Consider the following 22,106-nt stretch of genomic DNA (forward strand, 5'->3'; position numbering starts at 1 on the left):
TGTGTTCAAGGTAGTTCTAAGACTCTCACAATGAATGGGTGGTAGTAACCAACATGTATGATGTCTTCATCAGAAGGCATTTTCACTGTTTGTGCCCCCTAAATTCCTCATTGTTTTCAGAGATGTGTAGAAACTAGCTATGAAGAGCGGGGTGGGATAGCTCAGTGGTTTGAGCATTGGCCTGCTAAACCCAGGGTTGTGAGTTCAATCCTTGAGGGGGCCATTTAAGGATCTGGGGCAAAATCAGTACTTGGTCCTGCTAGTGAAGGCAGGGGAGTGGACTTGATGACCTTTCAAGGTCCCTTCCAGTTCTATGAGATAGGTATATCTCCATATATTATATGGGAGCAGTGCTGGGCTCCACACCTCTGGCAATCCTGTTAGTTCTTCATGCCTGAAAATAGGTTTTTCTTGTCAAAATTAATGGACCAAAATTTTCACCCCATTAATCCCCATATAGGATCAGTAGTTGTATCCAGTCGCACATGGAAAACCATATCTTTTATTGTACAGATCTGGCATTATCACGCCAGATGTTTAAAACCGTCAGATGCACAATTGTAAAATGCACATGCAATTACATACCTGCATTTGTGTAAAAAAATGGCCCTCTAAGTCAGTCCGCCTAATTTGCTTGTATAAGTGTGTGTTGGGGGGCTGATGGAGAGTTGTGCATGCAAATAGGTGTACCCACAAATTCAGCAGGAGTGGTAATGGGAATTGACTGAAGATTTAGCCCAACAAATAAATTAGCACACACAAATTGATAGGTATTACCAGAAACACCGGTAGGGCAAGAAGAAATTTATTCCTCCTCCTCCTGTGCTTTACCAGCTGCCTCCATTACTCTCCAGCAACATCTGGTGTCCCTCTTCCCCCACCCCCTTCACTTGTTTCTAAACCCTGTTGGAAGGAACCTTGTATTATATAATTGCACTAACACTCTTTCCCGTTTCTTCCTCCTCCTCTTTCCCCTGCTTCCCCCCCCGACCAGCACATATAACTTCTCAGCAGATGGCTTTCACAGTTCAACTGCTGGTGCAAATCTATGTCTGGGCTCTGGAGTTCATGGGGGAGTTGACTGGATGAGGAAATTAGCATTCCGCTACCGTCGGGTGAAAGAGATGTACAATACCTACAAAAACAATGTAGGAGGTGAGTGTCTCCACCGGGGAATGGCCCCTTTCATCTCTCAAAAAAACCTCTCTCTGTTCAGCAGGATAAACACTACAAGGTAGGTGTGTAGCAAGCAGCATACTTAGGGCACCTTGATCTTTGGAGAACTGAACTGCTAGGCAAGCGTTTCAGCAGAATTCAGCAGTGTTATCCTTAAATGACAATGGTCATGACAGAATAGCCTAGGCACTCCAAAAACAAGGAGCAAACTCATTTGTTATAGGGGGAAGTGCAGTCTAATGGTCAGAGCAAGGGACTGGGAATCAAGACTGCTCCTTATCCTGTTCCCATCTCTGACACATTGTAACAGGGTGGGTAAGTTGCAGCCTGTCTACACTAGAGTTTTCCCATGTGCAGACTGGGGCTAATACCTAGCTCACATAGGTGTGTTGTGAGGCTTGGTTAGTTTTTGCCAAGTGCTCTGAGGTCCCGTGAAAGGCATTAGAGATAGTGGACCAAACTACAAAATCTGGATCTAGATGTCACACGCCCTTCCCAAGGTCAGGAGTTGATCAGACAAGAGGTTGTGGTTCAGGCCTATCTCTAATTAGCAGGAAATGAAATATTGCTGCTCCTAAGAGGGCTCTGTAAAGTTCTGTGTTCCCCATGCCTGTTCCCCTGTACACGAGAGGAGAAATCAAGCCCTGCTTTAAGAGCCTTATACACAGCGTGCTGTGTCTACTCTAAATGAAATTATTGTAAGGTCTTTCAGGAGGGGCTAATTTCTGTTCTCTATTGTACAGGGCCTAGCACATTCAGCACTCCAATAATAATGGCCTAGGCACTAATTCCCTAACCCATGGCAATAGGTTATTTTAAAAAAATATTTTTAAAATGTACATTTCATTCACACTGATATTTGTGCATCTAATTAAAGGGCACCCCATCTCCAAAGTCCTTGGGATCCCTAACAAATACAATTAAAACCACATATCTTTGCCAAAAGAAAGCTGTGTGACCCAAAAAATTAATACCAGAGCTGGTGCAGAAAACATTATGTTCATCACCTCCCCAAACAAACAATAAATAAAACACAAACGCACCCTTCAAACAACCTAAAACCAATATCTCAAGTCTCACACAGAGGGATGCATAGATGAGCTCTGGTGTACATGGAAGGAAAGAGTATTCCTTAGTCACAGTTCCCTATCCCACATCCCATCAAAATGATATCACAAAACAATGGGATGGTCTAGCCTCCTTGATCTCACAGCCCAGTTTCTCTCTTAGGCTAGGTTGGGATTTTGTCAGCACAAGTGTCTCAGAACTAGAACCAGAACAACATATAACCAAAAATAATAATATTCCTAAAGGTATTTTAAATATTTGCCTTTTACGTATTTAGTGGGAATAATGACCTTCCCATATATACTGGGAATAACGACCTTGTGGACAGATTTTTAGGGGGATTAATGACCTGCAGGACCCAACAGTCGTCTGTTTCTGCTCAGACCTCTATCCCCTCCGCACTGGTCGTTAATTCTCAGGAAATGCCCGGCACCTCAATCATTACTGCTTAGTTCTATGGGAAATTTCAGAAAAGTATTCTAACTGAGCCATGCAAATTGCTAACCACAGAGACAGAGCCGAGCAAAATACTGGCTAAATATGCCAGTGCTAACTACCATATCAGTGAATGTATTTCAGAGAAGGTTTCTCCATACAACAGGCCCTTAGTCGTGAAACACTTTGCACAGCAGCCATCTAGAGGTTCAGTGGGTTGAAGAAGAGACCAGTGACAGATTAAAGCCCCTCAACTCATGACTTGTGCAGAAGAGACTGGGGTCAAGATGGGAGGGGGAATGAGGGAAGTGGATGAATAGGAGTGAGAAACATTGGGGGCATTCAGGGCATCATCTATTTTGAAGCGATGTCCAAAAAGAAGGCTAGCAGCAGGTTCAAGAGGGAGAAGGGAAGGGGACTCAGGGCAGAGCCTTGACACACTCCATAGCAGCAGGATTAGGAGTCTCCACCAGGAATGAAAAAGGAGCAGCTTGAGAGGTAGGATTCAAACATGGCCAGGAGAGAGCAGGAGGCCCTTTGGAATACTGTGTACTAAGCTGTGCAAGACATTCCCTTTCCGTGCAGCTACAAATAATGTTGCTTAATTTCCCTGCTTGCAGGTTTAATAGGAGCTCCTAAGAGGGAAACCTGGCTGCAGTTAAGAGCAGAACTGGAAGCTCTGACTGATCTCTGGCTCACTCATGCTCTCAAGGCTCTGAATTTGATACATTCCCGGTAAGAACAGCTTAAGGAATCACCTACATATGAGATCCAAGAGTTCTTTTGCTTCCCTTCTTTTCCTCCAAACAAACCAGGGCACGTTTATAGGATTTTGCTGGCCAAATCTGTGGGAGGCCCATCTGCACATGTTTTCCAGATTTGTATTATCCGGGGTAGGGGTGAGCTCAATCTGATACAAAGGACTAAACAAAAGAAAATCAGCTGGTTTTCCTGCCTTGCTGCTGGATACCCCATTTGTAGCATTCCCAGGAAGGTACTAAACAGATTTGCAGGAGACCAGTAAGAGGAAATAGAAGCACTACTAGCCCTGACTTAGTTCACCCAAGGGACCCAGTGTAAATGACATTGGAGATTTACCACCATTTAAAGCACCTCAGTGGTTGGTTGCGATATACACTGTAAGTCTCCGTCTTCGTCACTGGTTTGTTTTAAATGATTTCATTTCTCATAAATTAATAAAGAGATTGTACAAAAAACCTCAGTCATTTTCCATCACATAATCACCAACTTCTCTGGAGCTTTCTCCGGTTGCATCCTGCCCTGTGCTCCCAGCACAGAGGCTAACAGGAGAAAAGGACACAGATTGCCTCACTCACTGCAATTCCAACTATCCACTTTGTTTTCTAGGCCTAACTGTGTAAACGTGTTGGTCACCACAACTCAGCTCATACCAGCTCTTGCTAAAGTGCTGCTATATGGACTGGGCACAGTCTTCCCCATTGAAAACATCTACAGTGCAACAAAGACAGGTAAGAGCAATACAGCTAAGGCCTTGTCTAAAGTGCAATTGGCTGTTTGTAACCAGGTTGTGGCCCTTGAATCTGATCCACTTACAGTGAGCACGGTTGAATTGTGTTCCTGCAGCTTTATTCTCAACACAATTACATGATCCTCCTGTTGGTGTCTCCACATCTAACATACTAACTGCCCATGTTTGTATCAGTGCACCATGGGACGAATCAAGGTAGCTCTCCCATAGTGTCTCAGTGGGCGATACAGTGCCTAGGAGACATGCACACCCAGCAGCATTAGCAGCCTGTGGGCCATATGTTCTGGGACACCCTATCTCACACATCTGAGAGGAAGGAATTCTAATCGAACTTGTTACATAAACATGGCTAAAGGTCCTGTTTACACTGCAGGGCTGGGCTGGACAGTGAACTGGACCCGTTATAGAAAAGCAATCATGGATCAAGATAGAAAAGCTGTGGTTATGTGCTGTGATTGCTAGCAGATATTAATGATCTTGTTTGCTAACACAGACCATGTTTACAGCTATATCTGGTTACAATCTTTGAATGTAGACAGGGCCTAAGGAAGGAAGAATGATGGTCTTTTGGTTCAGGTGTTGGACTGAGAAACAGGAGATCCAGGCTCAATTTCTGACTCTGCCACAGAATTTCCGTATGATCCAGGGCAAGTCACTTAAGCTCTCTGTGGTTCAGCTTCCCATCGCTAAATTGGGGCTAATAATACTCAACTACCTCACAGCAGTGCTGGGCAGATAAGCTCATTGTTTGCAAGGCTGAGACACTTGGTGAGCACCAAAAGAAATGCCTTTTGTAATAATGTTGTTTGACAGCTGACTGAGAGCTCCTTTAAATCAAAGCATATGGACTCAACGCTGAGATACATAACTATGAATTTCATGGATCACACATCTGCACCACACGAGTATACATGCTGTTCCCACTAAACTCTTCCCTCTGCATGCACCAGGCTCAATATAAAACCTGTGATGGATTTTCTGGGGGGAGACTTTTTTGATTGTTCCAAAGTCTTGGTCAGGAGTCTGGCGAGTTCATTCTTACAGTGACCAGAAGTAAAGATGCAGAGATTATAGAGAAAGCTGGATGGTCTAGTGTTCTGAGTATGTGACTAACAACCAGGGACTCCCAAGATCTCATCCTCTCTCTGCCATTGTGACTCACTGTGTGACCGTGGTCAGATCAATTAAATTAAAACTTTTAAAATTTAAAAAAGTTTGAGAATGTTGGCCTTAATCTCTGGGGGTCCCTGTTTCCCTGTATGTACAGAGGTGATGATCATTCGCTACTTCCCATGGTGCAGTGAAGATTAATGTTTCTAATTTGTTTTGTAAATGTATGTTAAGCAGCACTACTATATCCTATTGCCACATCAGGAATGACCAGATAGTCCTATCTGCTTTCCCTTTGTGGGTAAAAATATGGATAAGAATGTGAATTTCAGCTTCTCACAACGCCACACTAACATCCAGCCAACAAGAATTATACGAGGCCTAATATCCAAAAAACCCTAACCTCCTCCAGAGGCTGTACATCCCTTCTTCTTGCCCTTCTGTGATATTATTAATTATTTTTATATTGTGGTGAATACATACCCAGAAGCTCCCTGAACCTCTGACGTTCTCTTGTGGCTAGCACCTCTTAGGTTCTTGCACTCCCTCAAAATGACAAAGCTGTCCCGCCCCAATAGAACTAGCTTGCAAGGAAGGTTGAAAGTGGAAAATGTCAACAACAACAACAACACCACAAACAAACAAAAAAGTTTTCATTAAAAAAAAAATGTGACCGAAAGCTGAAAGTTTTTCAGCTGAATACTATTTGACAAAAATTGAAATGTTTCTGCAGAAAGCAAATACTTTTCATGAAAAATCCTGTGCAATAGAAAACCCAATTTTCTATCAGACCGTTTGGGTGGAAATTTTTTGGCCAGCCCTACTGGATAGCTCACAGTTGTCCTAGGTTGTTGGACTTAAACACTAAATCATATTTGCCATGTTGCCGACGCCAAGTAGTCACAAAACACTAAATTGATTTAAAAATCAAGAGATTTTAAAATGATAAATGTTGGGTTATTTTTATTTGCAGTCTGATGTTTGAGCCTTCTTGGTTCAGATTTTCAAGCTTTTCTCTGCAACCATGAGCACTAGAAACTTTATTCTTTTTAAAATTAAAGCTGAGGTCTTCATGGTGGGGTAATGTGCACTACGGGGTAGGGAGTGATTTCTAAAGTGCACTAACATGTGCATTAATTGGTTTGTGTACACCCTGCTGGTGCGCACTAAAGATTCCCTAATGCACTTTAACATAGTACTGATATATTAATGTGCACTAGGGAACCTTTAGTGCACACCAGCATGGTCTATACAGACCAATTATTGCACAACATGTTAGTGCACTTTAGAAATCACACCCCCTGTAGTGCACATTACCCCACTGTTAGACAAGCCCTGAGATTCCCAGAGAATTGCATGTCTCCAGCAGGAGGGGCTTTAAGAAATACACCAAAAATCACAAGACTTGTGGTAAACACAAGGGAGTTGGCAACACTAGGTAGGTAAAGAAGATGCTGCTAGCTTGTGTGATGGCATCTCAGAGAATGTTGCCTAAGTCTTAATTTGAGAACCAAATTACAAATGCAAAGAAACAAATGAAATCAGGCTCTGCCCCAGCCCTCAGAGCTGAATTCCAGCCCGGCTGCCCAGTTCTCTTAGATAACAAACACTTCTTCTCTTTTGTTGCTCAGGGAAAGAGAGCTGTTTTGAACGGATAATGCAGAGGTTTGGGAGGAAAGCCGTGTATGTTGTAATAGGAGATGGTGTTGAAGAGGAACAGGGAGCAAAAAAGGTACAGTTGTATGTACAATTCCAGGTTCTTCGAGTTTTCAGCATTAAATGAAACTTCTTCCCCACCACGTTGTTTACAGCTAGCCTCTTTCCCCCGGTTGCAAATCCTCACATCACCCTGAGCAATTTCCTACTGCAAATCCCACTTTCATAGCCCTGGCAACCATTGCAACCTTTCAGGTGGTCTCAAGCACTGCTAGTTTCTATTACATGTTCCAGGAATTGTTCCTGATTAATAAAGATGGCATTAGACACATGAAACAAACCCCGCTTGTGTGATGTCAGCTGAAGCAACCATGGTGAATTCTGGAGTTTCTGATCTATATGCCACATTCTTATAATTTCCAAACTCCAGCAGAATTTCTCAGGAGTGATTTATCACAGCATATTAATACTCAGTGCTGTCATGGAGGCTTATGTTACAGTAAATAATGCCAAGGAGACTAATAGTAAGTGGCTGCTTTTCTTTTATTAATGATTTTATGGAGCCATTTGATTAATTTTAACAAGCAAAAAAAACAAACAACAAAGTGGGGAGGCACATCAAATGCAAATAAAACAAAAATGGAAGAATCTGAAAGTGACATGAGCAGGGATAATGAACCCAGAATCCTGAGAGTATTACATACTCATTGGACAGACACAGCCCTTTGTCACTGGCATCCTAAAGAGAGACTGCAGAGCAAGTGTTCTTTGCATCACATGCCAACTGACTGGGAAAGTCCAAGCAAGCCACAACCTGATTTTAGGTACCAGGTGAGACTTCCAGTTAGGGATTAGCAGAACATTTCAGATACAGTAAGATGCAACCTAGACTTTTGCCCAGATTTCTAACTGAATCCAAAACTGATTTGTTTTTTAATTGAAGTTCAAAACATTTTGATCTTCATTTTTAAAATATTTGTATGTCTCTTTTTCCTACTTTCCACTGGCACCAGATGCCAAACTGCTGAAATATGGCATTCAACATGGGCTCTTGTGGGCTTTCCAGCCTATTAGGAAATGCCCTTCTCATCATGGCAGTGAGGACAGTCACTAGTGGTGGTGGTGGTGGTGCTGCTGCTGCTGCTGGGGTGGTGCAGTGGCTCTGAGCCCTGGCTGCCGGTACAGTATGTCTCTGGGGATGGAGCGTGCCCTTAAAGAGACAGCATCTCCCCCTTCTAAAAAGCTGTGGTGGAGGGGAGGCAGTTGAATTGGAGCTGTGTTTGTACCGCAGCTCTCATGTGCTACTGATGCAGCGTGGTGGGCACCCATGAAGGGGCTTGCAGCCATACGGGTGCTGCTCCCAGGCAATGCAGGGTGGGAGGACAGCTGAGCCAGAGGTGCCCTTACATACTCAGTGCCCTGTGTAGCTTGTCTGTATGATCCATGCCTAATAGCTGCTGTGGATATTATAAGAATAGTGAGAAGGAAAGATCATTCTGGTGACTGCATTTTATGTGGACTGGAAGAGGGAGAGAGGAGAAGTGGGGATGCCAGAGAGAAGAGCTAACAATAGCATATCATGAGAAGATCCAGGGCTGGGCCAGGTTTATGGTGATGAGGAAGGATAGATTTGGAGGTGAGATTGGGGGTACTAGTGTGATTTTCACAGTAGAAATAAAGATAAATAAGAGAACATGGCAGGGCATAGTCAGAGACTTTGGGCACAGGGAGGAAGAATCAAGGGTGCCATTCACTAAGGCTGTGCGAGTTTGGGTGAGAATGGTGGAGCTGTTGACAGAGAAGGGAAATCAAACTGCAAATCCCTGGATTACTGCCTGTGAGGGTTTCTGCCTGTTAGTGGGGGTTGGAGTCCCTGAACAATTCAGAGAAGAACCCTGGAGTCAGGAGGGTTCCTGAACTTTCTGTGGGGTAGAAACGTGATGGGAAATCTGCCATTGTTCAACATGGCCAGAAACACCATTAGATCACGTCTTTCTCAGGGTGTCTTCCTGCTTCCCTCTGCAGTCCCATCTAAGACTCTTGTGCTCTGGGAATGACCATCCTGTGTAACCCAACTTCCCCTGGCCGGTTCCTAGGCTGAATGAGGAGGCAGGAAGCAACAGCCAGGCAAGGCTGGTCACATTGGGAGCACAGGCTCAGGGAGGAGGGGATTCCAGCAGGTGCAAGGTGGGTCAGCACTTGCTCTGTCCCCAGGGTCTCAACCCAGTCCTGCCTTGAAGCAGCCAGAAAACCTTTTCCTCCATGGCACATCAATTCCTGTCACCAACCAAAAAAATCTGGAAATTAGCCAGATTCCCAGGTGCTTAGCTGGTTCCTTAAGGGTTAAGAATCCCTCCAAGAAGAACCCAAAATGCATGGACTGAAAGTGAAGTGATAATAGCCTGCCGCTTTTGACAGCTCTGCACTATACTTCAAAGGTAGTGGGTCAGTGCACATGACTGCATCAAAGGCTACCAGGTTCCATGGCAGTATGAAGCAGCAGGAAGGTTCAGCAGCCTTCTACAGGCAGGGTTTCAAGAGGCCTCTTGCTAGTGTCTCCTGGTTTAATCAACTCTCCCATTAGGAGAACACATTCTTTGCTGGAGCTGTCACAGCCTTTGATTGATGACAATCATTAGTCAGGGCTGCTAGCTACACACCTGACTTTATACAAAAAACAGGGTGGGCAGAGAGCCTTTCACTGTTTTGCTGGCAGCACTGATAATATCTCCGTTTTAGTGAGTCGTTTTTCTTCACCTATCCACAAATGATAAATCTGCAAGAGCTGAACAGCAGGCGTGGCTGAGTGTCCAAGCTTTCTTCTCTTTAAAGAAAGGAAGATAGATAATTTAAGTGGAAGGGATTTTATATCCACCAGGGGTCTGAGGAAATGGGAGAGGAAATAACTTTTCCCCTATAAAGTGAAATTGCAGAGCAATGCACTGTAGTCACTTCAGATGCCCCTGTGTTTGCTTGCTGTGTGTAGTGTGAAGTGAACAAAGAAAGTGATAAATAGCTTCAAGGGAAGATTTTTTTTTTTAGTGATAGGCAACATAGCAGAGAGGAGCTTGAACTGTATTTAAGTAGAGAAGAGTGTAAATAGACACCATGTAAAATGAACATCTGGTGTCGCTACAGTGTCCTAAGCAGGTAGTAGCCCTGGGAAAGAATCCTCTTCCTTCAACTATTTTGTCTGCTTGGGAAATGAGAATGTGTAATGTTAAGAAACCAGATTAAGGCTTTAGCTAGACACACAAGTTGCACCACTTTATCTGTATTGGTGCAGTTAAAGTGGTACAATCCCCCTAGTGACACCTTTAAACTTATTTCTATGCGGTAAGGGGAGTAAGCTAAACCAGTTAAGGCAGGCTCATACTTCTATAACCCATGCTGGGGATTGTACCGATATCACTATTTTGGCAGTAACTGACATCATTATACCAGTACAAAATGTGCATGTAGACCAGGCCTCAGTCTTTGGTACAAACCTAGGATGAGTGAACTGGTTTGGATAAGAAAAGAACCATCTCAAATCTTAGGCCACCCAGAGCAAATCAAAGAAGTTGGGATAAAGATCTGAATGTAACTTCCAAATCTTCTGAGAGTCACCCCTTTCAACTGAAGTGACCACAAAAACTACAGAGAATACTAAACACCAGTCACAATTGTCAAAACTGTACCTACAGAGTTACCAGAATATTAACCAGACCCACCTGATGTTTGTACGTCACTTGTTTACTGGCACCCACAAATAGTTGGCATTTTTCTTTTGGAAACATAAATCTGGTTTTCAAAAGAGCATAAGCATAGTTTCCATTATTTTAAATGAGACATAATAAAATGAGGTGACTGCAAGAAGGTCACAGATAGCAAGATTTTCTAGATTTTAGCTGAATCCAGTAGAACCTCAGAGTTACGAACACCTCGGAAATGGAGGTTGTTCGTAACTCGGAAATGTTGTAATTCTGAACAAAATGTTATGAGTGTTCTTTCAAAGTTTACAACTGAACATTGACTTCATACAACTTTGAAACTTTACTATGCAGAAGAAAAATGCTGCTTTCCCTTTATTTTTTTAGTAGTTTACATTTAACACAGTAGTGTATTGTATTTGCCTTCTTTTAATTTTTTTGTCTCTGCTGCTCCCTGATTGTGTACTTCCGGTTCCAAATGAGGTGTATGGTTGACTGGTCAGTTCATAACTCTGGTATTCGTAACTCTGAGGTTCTACTGTATTTTTAAATGGGACATTTCAGTAGAGAAGTACCTGCCAGGACTTAGACAATTGTATGGAGAGCAAGCATATTCAGAGTAATAATAGCAAATACTAAAAAATAAACAAGGGGTTTGGAAAAGGATACAGATTTTTATGCTTTAGGGCATAAGCCAACCTCTGACAAATGGGAGTCAGGAGGAAGCTTCCTTGGGGATGGGTTATCCTGCACCTATTATGGGTAGTGGGATAGGCCTGCCCAGAACTAAAGGTTGACCCTTCAACCACTGAACTCAGACCACAAATAAATGAAAAAACAGGAACGGAATGAATGTCAAAGGTTAAAAAAGTAGAGAACCAGGAGGGCACACCAAGCCAAAAACCCTCCGACAGCACCCACTGCTCCTCAAAGGTGTCTGAAGAGTCAGTGGACACCACCCAGAGGACCTCCACTCAGAGGCATGACATAACAAGGGATCAGAAATAGGCCTCACAGTTGCAGAGCACACCCCCGTCCAGATTCTTCCTCCTGGTGTGATGGGTGGCCATCTTGGCCAGTGCCAGGAGGAGGCAGTCTCATGACTTCGTGGGGCCATGAATGGGGTGTGCATAAATGAGGAGAGGGGAGGGGGAAGTGCAGCCAGAACCTCAGAAGGCAGTTCTGGAATAGGGGTTACAACCTGAGACATGCTACATAGACATGTGCCAGGGTCTCCCTCTCTTCACAGAATGGGCAGGTGTCGGGAGATTCCACGAAATGCACCAGCTCCATGGCCCTGCTCACAGCTCCACAAAGGAACCACCAACTAATAACTCTGGCAGGCCGTGGAACAAGAGTGGAACAGCAGGTCCCCACCGGTTGGAGTAGGGGCAGGATGTCAGGGCGAGGAAGTAGATGGTATGAAGTACAAGTGTGTTCAGATGTTTTCTGGGTGCAGTTTGGCGACAGGCCCACTGGATATCGTTCAGCCAACTCAGGTAGTTTGTGTTGAGAGGGACCAGAGAGGTTCGTGGGGCAGAGGCCAGTGATGAGCTCCAGAGGGCCAGGGTGAGGGGTGGGCAAGGAGAAAGACCCACTTGAGAAAAGACCCACTTGAGAAAAGTGAGAGAAGCTGGGGGTAAGGCTGCCTTCTCCTTCTGGAGCACACTAGGGGGGACATGTAGAGTGGGCAACCCCATGCGATAGCAAAGCATTGCAGTGTCCTCCTAACTGTAGTCCAGGAAGTCTCAGATTCTGGTGGCACCAGCCAGGACCATTCTTTGATGTACCAAGTCAGACTCCACCACCTGCTCATGAAGGTGTGGGTTGTATAGCAGGGGTCTGTTAGGAAATCGTCCCTCTCAGTGTGCGCTGCAGACCTGGCTGCTGAGATAGCTTCCAGGTCCTGAGGAGGACCTGGTAGAAGACTGGCAGCTCAGAGAGGTTGGGAGGGAGACCTCTCAGATGGGGAGAGAGAATTGCTGCTGGTCATTTCGGCACCCTCAGAAGTGGTGGAGGAAGGCGTGTGTGAGCACGCTCCATGACGGACTACGAGCACTGGAGTCTCCTTCAAAGGGAAAGGCATCAGAACATCTCTGTCCATCTCCACAGCTGGTCAGACACCCTGGCCTCCAGATCAATCCAATTCTCTAGCGTGGAGGGATCAGTGGCAGACAGGCACACATCAAGATAGAACAGTGGACCTGCACCTCCATTGGATGGTCTGGCGCGTGAGTGGGAGGAAGCCAGTCTGGCACCTGTCCCCAACCATCAGGCCAGAGCTCTTGACCCAGCTGACTTGGGGTGAAGGAGGCTGCTGAATAGATGGTTTGGCAAGTCTCCACCCATGCCAAGTCTTCTGGGTCCTGGGCCACGAGGAACACTTCATCGGTATATGCCAAGAGATTATCCTATAACTGCCTGGTGCAAGGTTTCTTGCATCTTCCTCTGAAACAACTGGTAGTGGGCTAGATGGACCCCGGCCTGATCTATTATAGCAATTCCTATGTACCTACAGATTGAGGTAGGGTTTGTCTTTCCTGCAGAGTGAACTGTAATTGTTATAAAACTAACTGCTTTATGGTTCATGCTTTTGATTATGTAAACAACTTCATTTTATTGCATAATTTCCTAGTCTATGGAGAGGTGGCAACACAAAGGTGGTTTTCGTGCCCTGGAGCATGTGTTATAGGAAAGGATTGCAGAGCTGTGTGGAGAATCTCATAGCACTTGTCTGTCATGTTGCTAAGGCACCTATTGCAATGGATTTTAGGCATCAGGAAGGAGCATCAAGATTTTGTTTCGAAGAACATTATTATTCTAGAAACATTCACGCTAAACCCAGCGGGAAAATGGGAAGTAAAGTTTGTAGTGTATAACAATACAAAATCTTTGCAGGCATCCAGAAACTTGCCCTGCCCCGCTTGTTTCCTCCGAAGCAGGACAGCATGTGAAAGTGCCTCACAAACTCAGGAAGTGCCTGCAATTTCCAGCACTTTGCAATGTTTTTAGTCTCTACAGACACACACACCTGCAGAGGGGACACCAAACCCCCCTCTTTTAATTTCTAAAATGATCCTTTATCTCTATAGCAATATTGTGAGTTGATGGCTAAGGGTGCAACACTTCCCATTGTTCAGGGTGCAAACTATGAAAGATCTTTTGATCCTTGTGTTTAAAAAATATATTTTGGTTTCTTTCCAGCACAACATGCCATTCTGGAGAATCTCCTGTCATGCTGACCTGGAGGCTCTCAGGCACGCCCTGGAACTTGAGTACTTGTAGCAGACCCCAACGTCTCAGCGCTGGGCAAGCTTCACTCAGAGATACATCAGCTCAACCTATTCTTTGGTATTTTATATAACGGATCCTACAACAATTGCAGTCATCTTTCTTTGAGGGGAACCCATTGTATGGAAGCCTTTAAAAATCTGCATCAGGAAAGCAATGTATCAAATCCTTCTTCCATTGGATGGAGGGAAAAACCTTCAAATCACCCAGTGGGGATCTTGCAGTTTTATGGCTAAAATGGATTCCTAGAGCTGATACTGGACTCTTGACTGTTTTATTGCCATGTGAATGACTTTGAAGCACACAAAAGACTAGAAGTCCTGGGTCTACTTGTCAGTTTTCTTGCTTTGAAAGGGGGGAAAAGGACACAGCATGGAATTCTGGGCATGCTCACTGGACTCTTCATTACATCATGTGGGACTTTCTGAAAATAAGAGTGAAATAGTTGGGGTTTTTTGTATTTTTTTAATTTATGAACTAATCTCATTACTCTGGTATTAAGCTCTGTATCTGTGTTTTTATCTTCTTTTGAGGGGGGAGGGCAGAGGGTCCTACAATTCTAATTTAATAGTTCTTTTCTCCACGATAAACTCCGTGGACAATCATATTGTGTACATTAGTATTGAGGACATTTGGGACTGTTGGTAAGAATTGTAGCTATGTTTTTTAAAGCTGATCTAGATGGTATGTGGACTGTGCATGTGTCTAAACGGTGCCTTATGCTGCCATCTTGTTTTCAGTGGGTGGGGAGAAGTATCTTGTGATGAATGAAAGGCATTAAATAAAACTACGTTTACATTTTGGGGGAATAGAACACCTGCCTTCTCTTCTCTCCATGCATTGTTGGACCTAGCAGATGTGTAGAATTCTTGCTTTCCCTCTGAGCTAGAGATGGAGTAGGAGAACTTAGACTGGAGATGCAAAGACTACAGTCTGTGGGAACTCCCTGTGATGGCAGGGAGCAAAGACAATCACCTGAATTATGTTAAGTGCTTGAGAACTTGGCCAACAAACAACATCTGTTCATCTATCAAGGGAAGATAAAGCTCGGCACATTTATTTTTGACAAAAATATTTATGTAAATAAATGCATATGCAAATTAGATTCAGCCTACAAGCTCCTGCTGAGCTGCCTTGGCAACCCTCAATGTCAAACATTTTGGCTCCCTGGGCTTGGATAAATCTCTAATTCTCTATACAGATTTTATTATTATTTATTTCTATTACAGTAGCACCTTGAAACCCCAGTCAAGGATCAGGACTTCATGTTGCCAGGCAGTCTACAGCCATGTGACAAGTAAAACAACTCCAGCCCCAGAGAGGCCACAATCTACATGTCATACAGGACGCCGCTGGTGTACAAAACAGACAAATTGGGTGGATGTTGGTTGGGAGGAGATAGTAACAATAAAACAAAGTTTAACACATCAGCAGAAGTCAGAGTTTGCCCCTTGCCTACCCAATGCCAGATGGGAGTAATTTGTAGATTTCACAGCAGAGGAAGATTTAGAGGAAGGATGTATGGGAGATGATTAAATGGGCATTTCCCCAAAACTGAGACAGTGTAACAATGTATTGGCCTCATTACCAATGCAGCATATTTACTGTTTGCACACAGGTGTGAAACTAAATAGGTTTTAAAGATACAACAGCTGCAGCTGTAAAGCCTTCAATGAAAATCTCAAAACAGCCACTTCAGGAAATAAAGATCCATTGCCAGCTCTGAGCGAGAGAGAGAGAGTTTCCTGCGCGGTGAGTGTGGAGTACTGACCACAGAATAATTTAATCTCAGCATCTGGCTCAAAAGTATCAGCCACACAGCATCTGCAAAGTATGTTATCCACACTCGCCTACAGTAGGCAGGAGGGGAAAAAAAACCTTTTTTGGGTCTGGGCATAGCACAGCACAAAACATAAACAAAGTGTGGTTCTCCAGCAGAGGAGGCACTAGCCTTATGGTCTGCTGAGAGAGGGAATCTAGGACAAAGCAAAGTCTTTCTGCAATAGTTTGGCTGCATAAATAGAGATTAAATTTGACCACAAAACTAGCACAAGAAACCAGAGAAATTGGGGGCAGGGGGGAAATCTGACTGAGAGGCTTCCATGAGATAAACACAAGTGTGAGTAAAACCTCCGAAAGGCAGCAGCTCTGGGGAATTGTAGGCCACTGACAGACAGTGAAGCTGCAGCTTTTAGGAACTTGCCCATCAACTAATTGTTTCTCATGGAATTCGGAGGCATTGGCTGGCTTGTTTTACCCAATAGCTCATTCTTTCTGAAGCGAGTTAAGAGACTCCGCTTTCTGAACGTGTTCAGACATTCTCAAGCTTGCTTATGTGCTTGTGGTTTTCCTTCCCTGCACCCTCCATCACCCCCAGCCCCCCCACCCCAACAGAGTTCTAGGGCTTGGTTGCTCTCATATTTGTACACACACACCCTTGCTCTCCCCTGTGTATTGCTGCATATGTTCTCTCCATATTCATTCATTGCTGTCCTAGTTGGCTGTGTCCATCTCTTCTATGCCTCAGTAACATTGAGAGGAATATGCCAGCAAGAGCAATGATATGCCACCAGCTTCCAGACAGGGAGTGACAGGTGTCCTCCTCTCACTAAAAAACATGGCCTCATCCTTCCCTGTCTGAGGGAATCTAGGAACATTTTGTTCAGCAAATAGCTGGCTACCTGCACATACACATCAGTCCTGGGTTAGCAGTTGGGAATACCCATTCCCCAGGCACAGTCCAGACTATTGTTTGTAGCCATGTTTAAAAATAGTTTCAAACATTGTTGCAGCCTAAGGCCCTTTATAAACTACACTAGCAACCAGGTGAGGGGCAGCTATGAGATGACCAAGACCCTTGAGTCAAGTGTAATGTAGGCCACCTCGGAGCCCTAGGTGAGTAAACTAAGCCTTGCCTAATAGACATACTGATGACATTACTAATATAGGACTGCTAATAATCAGAGCCTCTCCACTTACAGAGGGTCAGCACTCCTCTCTCTGAACCGTCCTCGTACATAAAAACAAGGCAGTGAAAGATAGCTATCCTATTTGGTAGATTATATTCTGGCCTCTTAAGACTTGAATGGGACTTTAAGAGTTGCAGAATATAGCAAACGCTGTCGCTACTGTCTTGTCAACACGTCAGGGAGCAAAATACCTTTCCAAACATAGAGAAAAACAAGCTGCACTAAGCTGTGTCTTGTTTAGTCACTGGCTTGCATTTCCAGAGAAACCATGTGTTCCTTTTTCACTGTGTAACACTGCATTTAGAAGAATTTGTATCTTCCCATCTATTGTTGATTAAATAATCATTTTCATATTGACCTTCACTCCACAGCACAAGCTTGAAAATTACTTTCTCCTTCAAAGTTTAAAATATCTTGTAAGGGAAGTGGAGAGCCCTTCTCAAGTGTCAGTCATGAAATGAAGCCTATAAGGCCAACTTGACTGCTGGAGTAAGTAGGCAAACTCCATTAACTTCAGGGTTATACATTTATTTATGCCAGCCACAAACTGGGCCTTAAACCATTAGCTTGGCTAATGGGCTAAGTAATTACTAAACTAACACCCTCCCCCCACCTCAGTTCACTTATGTCATGGGAACTCCCAAAGAAGTTTAATCATTCCTACTTCAGCAAAACAGCAGGGTTGAGGGACCCGCTCCCAGAAGTCAAGAAATGAGCAATATATATATATATATATTAAATTCAAAGAAGCCACAGGCATTTAAACCGCCTATCAGGGTTATTGTAGTGGAATGATAGCACCATTTATAGTTGAGATTTAGATAACATGCTATTAAACACAGAGCTGTTTTATAACGAGCAGAAATAGTTAGCTGTATAAGCTGTCAATTTGCTCCATTCAAATAAGCATACATGCACTAAGGGCCTGACCCAAAGCCTGTGGAAAGCCATGGAGAGATTCCCATTGATTTCAGTGGGTTATGATTTCAGTGGGTCATGCCTCAAAAAAGTCACTTTCTCCGTAGACTCAGGAGCCAAGGTATTTGCATAAGTACCAAAATACATTTTTAACCATGAAAAAAGTTCTTGCTGAATACTTTTTTATCCATAAATTGAGATTATATCTGATCATTACTGTCAGCTTTATTTTAAATTGGATGCAGATGTTATAAGAATATACTACAGTGTTCTAGAGGTATTGACCAATATGCTATAGCCTCACAACACTGTTACTGTTGGGCTTGGGGTCCACTGCTGTAATCATTTTAAACATAGAAATAAGTGTTTGTAAACAAATGATGACTGTGGGTGATGCAGAGCAGCAGGTCCCTTACTTCAAGCCTCATTAAGCTTCTCAGAGTTCTTGGGAAGAAAACTCTGTGATCCAGTTCAAACTTGTATTATGATGCTACTGCAATTAAGGGCAATCATTCATCTGTTACATAGTTTGGGTGGGATGTAGGTTGTAAATGCTGATTTATTGTAGGTGTTTTGCTGAATCTGTTGCCTACCAGAGCAGCACAGGTGCTGCAGGGCTTTAACAGACTTGGGAAACACTGTAATTAAAATGAAATAAATTACTTTTGACAGATATGTTACAGCTTGTCATCCTAAAAGGCAGATTGCTAGGGCTGGATTAATTCTTTCTGCTGCTCTATATGAGTGCTAAAGTATTATTTTATTAGTGCTTTCCTTCCTTTCTGGCTGATAATTTATGCCTCACTCACCCCATCTCCTTTCTGTTTGCTGGGACTTTCTTTACTTAATTGTTCTTATGTCCACATTCTACAGACTCCAGTGGAACCAGGATTTCACCTTGGAGTCTGGCAAAACTTCCACTAACTTCAATAGGGCACAGATCTTCACCTCAGGTATTCAGTAGACACATGGGACATCATGCAAGAGATTCACTACAATAATTGTGCACAGGCTTTCACTACAGTAATGAATGACATAGGAGATCTCTTTTCTACCACTGCTTACTCTTCTGGTGTTTACCTGCATGCCATGACTCTAAACATGAGTAGTAGTAGTTAAAAACAAAAATGCTAAGTTGTAAAGCAAGTGTATTGTGTATGTTAGGGCATTTTGTGTAAATTAATGTAAAAAAAAAAAAAAAAAAAAAAAAAAAAACCCAAACCTGGTCAATTTTCACCTTTTCCCACTGAATATTTATTAATATTTTCTTCAGAAAAATGAGTAAGAGTAGCAGGTGCAGCTGTGAGCACATTTGTTACCCCCACCAATGCAAAGCATGCCAGTTGCACTCATTAGAAGGAAATAGTTGGGGGGACATATCAATAACTGGCAAAACTATCACCAATGTAAAGTGACATCTTGTCTTCAGAATTATGGATGATAAAAGTGCCAGAGCTGTAGGGGGATTCTCAGCTCAGCATGGCTCCAGGCCAGGCTGGAGTCCATGTGGTCCCCAAGAGCCAAGTTTCAGGTAGTTTTTCCTAGTGGCTGGAGGAGGGGAACCGTAAGCAGAAAAGCCTGGTTCCTCACCTCCTCCTTGCAAACACTGCCTTTAGCTACAGTGTAATTCAGCACAAAACAGCCATTGTCATTCCTCTTCAAATATCTCCCCTGCTTTTCCTTTTGCCCACTCCATCAAATTTAAAGTTCTCAGCTTCAAGGCCCTACAAAGCTCCACCCTGGCTTACATATCAGTTTCTTACTGTATTCCCCTTCTTGTCTCCTTTGCTCAACTGGTGTCATGACACCATCCCCTCCATCACCTTTGTTTTCTTCTCCCACTTCCATTTTTTTACACCTCCTTCCATCTTGCTTATATACAGAATGATCTCCTAACCACAGAACCAAAAGCCCCCAACCCTCTTTTTCAGATCCTTTTTAGAGACCCACTTCATCTGTGAGCCTCACAAACCCTCAAATGCACACAACAGCTAGTTTTCCTAAAATGACAACATCCTCAGGGTCTATCCATACATCATTACTTAACTGCATCTTTTAGGCAGCAAGCAAGTGCTTCATATATGGCCAACCAATAGTGCTTAAATCATATATATAACAGTTGCCCAAGATGTACCAAAACCAGAAATAGGTTTTATTAGCTCTGTCCACAACCCACTAGTCATTCAATTAAAATGTAATCCAGAGCTGAACCATCTCGGCTTTTGATTTTGTGAAACCAAACCACGGCCCATCACTAGCATGTGAATAATCTATACACAACTATAATTCAGAATACTGTTGATACACACAATTGCTTCTTTTGCACTAACTAATGCTTTGCAAAAAAAAAGTGCAAAGGGAGTTCCCTGGATTTACCCCCGTGTTAGATTATTGCCTTCCATCTCTAGCTGATAACGTTTCTTTTTACATTAGTTTAGCTCCCACATTTAGCCACATGATGGCAACAAGACTCCATCGTTAGCCCTGTCATGTGAAACACGCCCGCCCCGCCCCGCCCGGCTGCCGGGGGCGTGCAGAGAGGGTCCCGACCAACCGCTCCCTGGGGCCCCAGGCTGCAGGGAAACGCCCAGCCCGCTCCCAGCTTAGTGCCATCATCACGCTCATGAGAAAAGAGAAACTAGCGTAGCACTGGCTGGGCGGCTATAGTGCGCGCACGGGCCGCTAACGAGCACCAGACCGGCCCGCCCGCCTTCAACCATGGCAGCCGCCCAATCAGCTTTTAACCCTCACCGCTGCCAGCCCAGCCCATAAAGGAGGCTGGGCGGAGCGCGCCCCAGCGGGGAACGACCTAGAAATGTGCCCGCTGCGGGCTTTACGCTCCCAGTCGTAGCCCCCGTGGGAGCGGGCGGCCTCGGCTGGGCCTGGCCCGGCTTGAGGTGCCCGCTCGAGGGCAGCCCGGAAGCGCCGGGGACGGGCGGTGTATAACGCGAGGCCTATCCGCGCTTCCTCTGCCGGCGACGGGGGTGGCCGCCGGGCCACGCCTCCCCCGCCCGTGGGTCGCAGTCCGGGGGGGGGGGGGGGGTGTGACCTCGTTCTCTGGCGTGGCTCTGGTGGGTTCGAAATAAAACCACCAAAACCCACTTACTGTACGTGGACTTGGTGCCCCCGGGGCGCCAGAGCGGAGGTAAGAGCGGCCCCCTGGGGCAGGCGCTACGGTTACCCATTTTCTCATGCCACACCCTCAAAACTGAACCCCGCAGCCCCGCCCCATCTTCACTCACTTTAATCCGGCAGGGACAGGCGTGTGAAGGGCTGGCGGTTAGGGTGTCGGGGGGGAGGGAGTTAGGGTGTGGCAGGGGGTTCTGACCTGGGTGGGGTGCAGGAGGGGGCTCAGGGCTGGGGTAGAGGATTAGGGTGGGGGGGGGATTCGGGCTGGGGTGCAGTCTCTGGGAGGGAGTTTGGCTGCATGAGGGGGCTCCAGGCTGGGGGTGAAAGGCTGGGATGGGGGTTAAGGTGTGGGAGGTGAGGTGCTGGCTCTGGGAGGGAGTTTGTGTGTGTGTGTGGGGGGGGGGGATTGACCTTGGGCAGGGGGTTGCAGTGCAGGAAGGGGGTTGGGCTCCAGTTGGGCAGTGCTTACCTCAAGCAGCTCCTGGAAGCAGAGGGGCCAGGGGGCTCTGCACACTGCCCATGTGTGCAGGTGCCACCCGCTCAGCTCCCATTGGCTGTGGTTCACAGCCAATGGGCGCTGCAGAGCCTGCACTTGGGGTGGGGGCAGTGAGCGGAGCCCCCGTGGCTGCTCCTTTGCCTAGAAGCTGGACATGCTGGACATTTCCAGGAGCCACAGGGAACCATTTAGCCCCACTGAGCCACCAACTGGAGTTTTAATTACCTGGTCAGCGGGGCTGACTGGAGAGCCAGGGTCCCTTTTCAACTGAGCATTCTGGTTGAAAACTGGATGCTTGGCAACCTCTAAGGGGGGCAGCACGTGCAAGGGTGGGGGGCATGGCCTTGGCTTGAAGAAGCAGCTCTGTCCACAGGCGGGAGCATGGAGAAGAGCTGATGGGGCATGCAGGGCCTGCCTCGCACCTGGTGTGTAACAGGCTCCAGAGATGTGGGGCTGCGTGAGCCTCTTGGTAGGGTAGTGGAGCCAGGCAGGAGAGGGGCCTGCGTAGATGCTGCCTGAAACTGCAGCTGCTGCAGGTCAGAAGTGCAGGAGGAAGAGGGTGTGGCCACAGCTAGGTGGAGGTGTCTGAGCACTGCTACTGGCTGATCTGACCCTGGGCCTTGTGAATGATATAGGCATTGCAACCACTGGGGATG

The 22,106-nt window shown here is 45.2% G+C and overlaps 1 protein-coding gene and 1 long non-coding RNA gene across 14 annotated transcripts in view; one reads left to right on the forward strand and one right to left on the reverse strand.

Annotated features, from left to right (window-relative positions):
- EYA2 (EYA transcriptional coactivator and phosphatase 2) overlaps positions 1-15,134 on the forward strand; it is a 154,335-nt gene extending 139,201 nt beyond the window's left edge. For all 13 annotated transcript variants that reach the window (XM_065566662.1, XM_065566667.1, XM_005304641.4 and 10 more), the window contains 5 exons: positions 995-1,155; positions 3,300-3,414; positions 4,048-4,169; positions 6,931-7,031; positions 13,852-15,134. In XM_065566662.1, the coding sequence (XP_065422734.1) occupies positions 995-1,155; positions 3,300-3,414; positions 4,048-4,169; positions 6,931-7,031; positions 13,852-13,932 (580 nt within the window). In that variant the 3' untranslated portion in view covers positions 13,933-15,134. The remainder of the gene's footprint in view (positions 1-994; positions 1,156-3,299; positions 3,415-4,047; positions 4,170-6,930; positions 7,032-13,851) is intronic.
- Positions 1-21,500, reverse strand: part of LOC101934267 (uncharacterized) — an 87,491-nt gene extending 65,991 nt beyond the window's left edge. The window contains exon 1 of the long non-coding RNA XR_256619.4: positions 21,424-21,500. This is a non-coding gene — a long non-coding RNA (uncharacterized LOC101934267). The remainder of the gene's footprint in view (positions 1-21,423) is intronic.
- Between the last annotated feature and the right edge of the window lie 606 nt (positions 21,501-22,106).

Source organism: Chrysemys picta, chromosome 13 (genome assembly GCF_011386835.1).
Source record: "Chrysemys picta bellii isolate R12L10 chromosome 13, ASM1138683v2, whole genome shotgun sequence".
Taxonomy (NCBI): Eukaryota; Metazoa; Chordata; order Testudines; family Emydidae; genus Chrysemys; species Chrysemys picta.